The sequence below is a fragment of the Colletotrichum aenigma genome, assembly GCF_013390185.1.
Source record: "Colletotrichum aenigma strain Cg56 chromosome Unknown KSG_Cg56_contig06, whole genome shotgun sequence".
In the NCBI taxonomy this organism is placed as follows: Eukaryota; Fungi; Ascomycota; class Sordariomycetes; order Glomerellales; family Glomerellaceae; genus Colletotrichum; species Colletotrichum aenigma.
Genome location: NW_023500912.1, coordinates 153,396 through 160,013, shown reverse-complemented (window position 1 = coordinate 160,013; position 6,618 = coordinate 153,396). Strand labels below are relative to the sequence as shown.

Genomic DNA, 6,618 nt, shown 5'->3' with positions numbered 1-6,618 from the left:
AATGCAAAAATACTATGTACGACTATTCGACGACCTTTATGAAATAGAACCTAAGAAAAACACGTCGCATTGCTGCCAGAACTTCATAAGTGAGGATTGGGCTTCGGATCTCGCGTCTGATAAATGATTTCTTGCAAATTATTCTGCTCCGTGACAGGTTTCGCTCCATCCGGCTTTCGTAGATCAAAAGGACTGAAGTTTTTCAATGCTATTTTGTCGAATTTGTTGCGGAATGCACCAAAATCCCAGCATTTTCCCCAGGTATTGGCATCAGGCAGTGGTATCTCCGTATGCTCATACCATTGGTATACTTGGAAGCAAACTATCAGTATCTCGCGTCTTTGATGAAACTGTGACTTACCATAAAGTCCAGGATCCCCTGCGCAGGTGATATGATCTAAAATCATTGCCAAGCAGTGCGCGATGTGATGTCCATGCATTGGAACTTGTTCTGTGCCGTTTGGGTAGTAATAATCTTTGTACAATGCTTTCCGGATGTAGTCAAGACAATGAAGCCTGTGGAAAACAAGTGCGTGCGCAAGGTAGGTCTGTTCGTTATCGAGGTGGTACTCTTCGGGCAGCATTACGGCCACTGAAGGATCCTTCCTCATGGACAGTATCTCTGCGGCGGTCACTGGGATGGTAGCTTCCGTCGTAATTTCCTCCCACATCTTGTCAATGTCAGGATTCGGCTGAGAGCCCCAGGTCATATCGCCGTCGCCACCCTTGATCGTCTGTGGCTGATCAAATCGAAGAACATAAGGGATATCGATGCGGTCTAAGAGCGGAGCTGCACAATTGGAAAAGTCAGAGACGTGCGTAGCATCGTGTGACAGACGTACTTACAGTAAAATGAAATATCTTTCAATGACTTGTTGATTGGCTGTTCGCGCCACAAAAACCAGCAACCAGCGGCCGTTGAAAAGAGGATAAGATGAGTAACTGTGAATACTTTGATCACTTGTTTGGTAGTCCATGTATGACTATGTCTATCGAGTGGCGCAAGTCCATACCATCATCTTCGCCGCATTCTTTGTCCAACGGGGCATATTGTGCTTCTGTATTTTTGGTAAAACCTCGGTAGGTGTTCAACATCATTGCAGCAGAGCTATTTTGCCGGAAAATGAGGCAAAGATTGCTTTCAGGTGCTCACAATGACGGCAAGATTCAGAATCATTCAATCTGAATGTATGTATAGCCCCTCGGTGTCGGTCCAAAGAACAAAACAGTCTACAGGCCAAATAGGAGGAATTGTAATTGAGCGCAGCCATAACACAAACTTCACGTATCCAGTCAAACAGAGGTTCGTCTTGGCAGGACATCTTAGATCATCTAACCTGCTAGCACGGGCTTGCCCTTCAATGATCTAACGTTGGGATCACGCTCATGGCTCGTGCAAAACTCCCGAAATGCCCGAAACTCCCGACGTCCATGCGGAAGCTCATCCACTCAGCAGTGATATTTGAAATGCACGATCCCATGTTACGGAAGTTGAATTTACTATCTGTGACAATTGGTCTCTTCGACATATGTAATTGAAGCTTCTAGACGCCAGCATCCTATGGTCGCTTTGCGTGTACACGTCAGTGGTACTACGAAGTCATCCACTAAAACACTAAAATAAGCCCTGCAAAGGTCTCATGAGCTGCTTAACATCATGTCTACAGTTAAAGAATCAAATGCCAAAGTAGGCTAACCAGCGTTGAGTTCGGGCCCGAGTTTCCTGATCCCGATGACCTTCATCAAGGACATACTACTTTGTGCACAGGACGAATTCCATTGATTCCATACTTTGTGCATGGCGAGTAAGTATTACCGAAGCAACAGGGACTCTCGTTGAATGATACCGGGATTGGACCAATACTCCAGGATCTTCATCATCAAATACTTCGACTATCACGTGCTAAGTGATGACAAGAAAGCTGAAGGAGACTATGCAATGTAGTTGAGCCTTCCAGCCCGTTACCGCAATCCAGCTCGGTAGGTAGTCACTCAGGTGATTGAAATTCTAGCAGTATTGTTATCCCAGTGCTATTCGTTGAGGATGTAGTCCCACGCCTTGTAGACGAGTCAATGATGCACAGCCCCAAAAGCACAGTATCCTTTTCTTGCTTGAACTAAAACTTATTGGAGATTTGACTTTTCCAAAGTCCTCTTATTCTTAAACTAAGCGCTGCCAATCGCGAGGAAGGTTCGCGGCTGTTTGACCATAAAACTGTAATTGGAAAAGCCCGATCTTCGAGAACTTAGAACAAACATTGTCTCAGACACCCTCAGCAACCAGTCTGCCTGCAAAATACATTGCTTACTAACCGAACCCCATCTTGGTTAGAGAGCTACACGCAAATCCAAGCGATTGGCGCCCAAGGCTGTCTATTTGATTGAGCGCTGCAAACCCGGCATTGCGGAGCTGACGGGCTTCGGAATGGTTTTTGCACTGGCTGTCTTCGGTACCCGAAAACGTCAAGGGAAGGCGCTGACGAATCGGACTGTATCACTTCAATATCCGGACCGACAATGCTCGACTACAGCGACAAATTTGCAAAAGGGTGAGTATGCTCAAACATCTGTCACCAGCTTCACCGTCAGTATTCTCTCGTATGCTCAGGATAGTTACTACGAAGAAATGGCCGGCAATGGAGAATTCTAGAAGAATGAAGGCCACCGATTTGAAGGGAGCTCTCAAGATGGAAAAGACAACATCTCACCATGGCATCCGCGAGTGCCTAGAACATGATTCCCCTGAGCCTGGTCAACGCCTGAAAGGGAATGATTTCCTCAGCAAATCAGATACATTTTGGTGGAGTGATCATGGAATTCGGAGCCTAAACCTGCGACTTCTTGCTGTTTTCATTAGCCCGTTGATGATTGGGTACGATGGAACCCTCATAGCATCACTTCTGACAATGCCTCACTGTAAGTTACGATACCCAAATTACTTGCACAAAATGCGCAGTGTTGATCATACTCAGGGTTCAAAGGTAGGGGAATTAGGCAGATGAACAATGAGATCAGAGAAACTGGCAGACGTTGACATTAAGCACCCAGATCTCGGCCTTAACCCGAGAGACAGCACTCTCATCGGGCTGATGGGCGCTGGATACTCTTTTGGAGCAATGACTGCCTTTCCTGTCTCGAGCTGGATAGCAGACACCATGGGTAGAAAGTTAGTGATTATGATTGGAGATATGATTATCATTGGAGCTGGTAAGGCTTTGACATCTTTCGTAATATCTTCATTCCGCGGGACACAAGCGACTGACATCAGTGTCACAGTACTTGGCCAAGTCTTCTGTTACAACGCTCGACTTTACGTGCTAACTCGGTTCATAGTAAGTAATCTCATGAAGATACGTCATCGCAAACCTGCTTACCGAAGTACCCAGCTGGGCATAGGCTCCATGTTCGTGATCGCCAGCTGTCCCGTCCTGCTCACAGAACTGGCCCATCCGCGGCAAAGAAGCTTTCTGGTAGGCGGGTATGCATCCCTATTCTTCGTTGGATCTGTTGGTAAGTTGAAAAGGTCTAGCGCTTTGACACTTTGCTCATCCCACTTAGTTGTAGCCTGGGTCTCTTTCGGAAGCCTGCACATCTCATCACAATGGAGCTGGCGCATTCCAACAATGCTACAACTTCTCCCACCAGCCCTCCAACTACCGCTTTTGTTTCTTGTACCAGAGTCTCCGAGATGGCTTGTCTCTCGTGGCCGCCATACTGAAGCCAAAGATATTCTCGCTCACTTCCATGCGAACGGCAGAATGGATGACGAGGTGGTGACCGTTCAGTTTGCAGAAATATGTCAAGCCATTGAGCTAGACCAACGGACCCAGGAGACAACTTGGATCTCATGGTTTCGAGGGCCTGTAAATCGCCGACAGTTGTGTTCTCCACCATTTTTGGGTCATGGAGCGGGGGCGGCATCATCACATTCTACCTCTCCGTGGCGCTGAAACAAGTCGGCATCACCGAACCAGCACAGCAGGCCGGAATCAATGGCGGATTACAAATTTTTAATCTCTGTGTCGCACTTGCCGCTGCAAGCCTAGTTAAAAAACTCGGCCGCCGTATCCTATTCATATCTTCGAGCGTAATCATGCTTTTAGCCATGATAGGGTTTACTGTAGCCACAGAACAATTTACCAGAGAAGGGCAGTCAGCGGCAAGTAAAGCTCTCGTCGCGATGGTGTTTTTATTCCAATTTGGGTCGGATGTCGGATACACACCTCTTCGATGTACATTGCGGAGATATGCCCCTATCATCTGCGAGCGAAAGCCATGGCGCTGCACTACTTTCTCATGTACGCCTTTAGTGCCGCTGGGCAATATGCCAACCCGGTGGCCCTGCAAAACCTGGGTTGGAGGTACTATCTAGCCTACATTGCGATTCTGGTATTTGAAGTCGGGTTTACTTATTTCATGTTCCCTGAGACGAAGGGGCAAACTATCGAAGAGGTTTCTAGCATATTTGAGAAGTAGATTTAGTTCTGCGACAAAACTATGTTAGGAAGTCACGAACGGGAGCATCAACTGTACATGGTTTCGCGGCTGGGTGTTGTGTGATGAAAATTGCAGCCTGGGAGTGACGATAAGTCCGGTGTAGAGATGCGCATCGGTAGCTGGTTCATACCACGTGTCATGCGTCCAGATAAAATGAACATCAGAGCCAATGAAGTCGTTGTATAGGTTCACAGAGGCTGATGCTCCATATGGACTTGAAGTTTCACTTGCAAATTCATCATTGATCTCTGATCTGAGCTTTTAACCGCCACCTATGCGTGCCATCAGGGGTCGTGCCAGGGTATTCAAGACAAGGTTTATGGAGAAAGGATTAATGTCGGTTGGCAGGGAGCATCATAAATGGCTTGTCAATCCTCCGTCTACTGCATCAGAGTGTTTGGATGATTTCATCGCATTCGTTGTCTTGCAGATATTCCGCGCTTTCTGAATCCGATGTTTGGAGCCAACTCAGAACCTCCGGTGAATTTCTGGTCCTCGGCACAGAACTCATTGCGTTCCCGCCCCTAGGACGCCTCACAAGATATGCCGGCTGTGATTGCCCCTCCGCCGCCGTGAACGATTCATCACTTATTCATCTCGGAAATTGGAACCGGTGCTCGCCTTCACCAACAGTAATCTTGAACAGAGCTCTCAAGACTGGGTCCTTGAGCACACGACAAGCCTCCTTGTGCCCCTTTTGATTCCATCCAAGCGTCTGGCAATCCTGTGTCCGATGGTGTCAATCCCGGCGACTTACGCAAGAAGAAGGCATGCACGCTCACCTTATTGCAATAGTAGTACAGTCCGCATCGGCCGCATTTGACGACACTTGGATCTTCCTTTCCACAGGAATGGCACTTCTTGAGTGTGCCAGTGGGTCCAGTGTACGCGCAAAGATCCGAATTGATGCGGAATAGTTCGGCCAGCTTGACGGGGAAGACCTGCACGGCATTAGTAATTCATGAGATCGACCAAAGCAAAAACTGCAGAGTAGACTCACGCGACAGGTACTGACGTCCTCGACGCGAACGACTTGTGTTCCGTCGAGGAAGTAATGCTGGTGGGGATAGAGTAGGGCAATGGTGTGGCCAACCTTGAGCTTGGTTGTATCCAAGACCTCAGTGGCATCGTTGTCCGGGTAGAAAGCGATGACGAGACTCTCACCCTCGCGGTCGCGGGCAACGAGGCGGACGCGAAGCATAAGGGAGAAGTCGGTGATCTCAGCGAGCAGACACCAGCGGTCGCCGGATTCATCGTAGAAGGGAGTGCCGGCGACGTCCTGGTCCGAGTCGAGCTTCTCGAACTCGGGGAAGCGCCATGTGTCTGCAAAGCTAGTCAGCCGTTCCTCGGCTTGCGGAGGGGTCGTGGCGTCGGCCACTTGTGGTGTGGTGATGATGCGTTCACGTGTTGCTGTTGTTGTTGTTGTTGTTGTTGTTGTGACTCAACTGTCGTTGCAATGGATGTGCGTGGTTGAGGGGGTTGTGGGGGTTGCAGCTGTGACACACGAAGGCCCGGAAACGGGAGAGACGCACGTACCGGGAGTATTGGCTCACTATTCCTGATCAATGGTCTGTGCTCCCCACTGAAGTACGTACCCAAAGATACGCATGTCGGGATTTCATGGGCTGAAATCAGCACTCAAGAGGCGGAGGTGACAAGAGCAGAAACGAGTCTCGGTTTCTAAGACAAAGGGAAGCGGCAGTTATACCGGCGACAGCAAGTACGACAGTGATGGCGACGGTAGGCAGCACTTTAATATTTTCATGCCCAGCCTACTTCGAACCCCGCGGGAGACGATCAAGCTTGTTTGCGACAATCTCGCCGGCTGGGATGCTCTGCACCTCACTTGCGTCAAGTCCCTCTTCTCCCTCTTCGACCAATACCAATTGGCACCTCTTCGCTAGTGAGGTCTCGTCGTGTTAGATCACGACCTCCTACCTGGGATTACAGACACGGAGACGTCAGCTTGGCACGATCTGCAATATGTTGGGAGAACCCTTGTTGAGGGCCAGCCCGAACACCGCCGGCAAGGGAAGATAAATATTACGGCTCCTGCTGCAGCATGGACTTGCGCCCAAGGAAACATATTTTCCGAAGAGACCACCTAATCTGTGTGTGTCT

The 6,618-nt window shown here is 48.8% G+C and overlaps 2 protein-coding genes across 2 annotated transcripts; one reads left to right on the top strand and one right to left on the bottom strand.

Moving 5' to 3' along the window:
• Positions 1-3,847: 3,847 nt before the first annotated feature.
• CGCA056_v009045 (Lactose permease) lies at positions 3,848-4,372 on the top strand (the record flags this gene model as incomplete). The annotated part of the gene is made up of 1 exon (XM_037324292.1): positions 3,848-4,372. One exon carries the CDS (start codon positions 3,848-3,850, stop codon positions 4,370-4,372), a length of 525 nt encoding a protein of 174 aa, XP_037176764.1.
• Positions 4,373-5,089: 717 nt separating this feature from the next.
• CGCA056_v009044 (uncharacterized protein) lies at positions 5,090-6,106 on the bottom strand (the record flags this gene model as incomplete). The annotated part of the gene is made up of 4 exons (XM_037324291.1): positions 5,090-5,221; positions 5,280-5,438; positions 5,498-5,828; positions 6,093-6,106. The coding sequence occupies 4 exons, from the start codon at positions 6,104-6,106 to the stop codon at positions 5,090-5,092; spliced, it is 636 nt and encodes a 211-aa protein (XP_037176763.1).
• Positions 6,107-6,618: the final 512 nt, after the last annotated feature.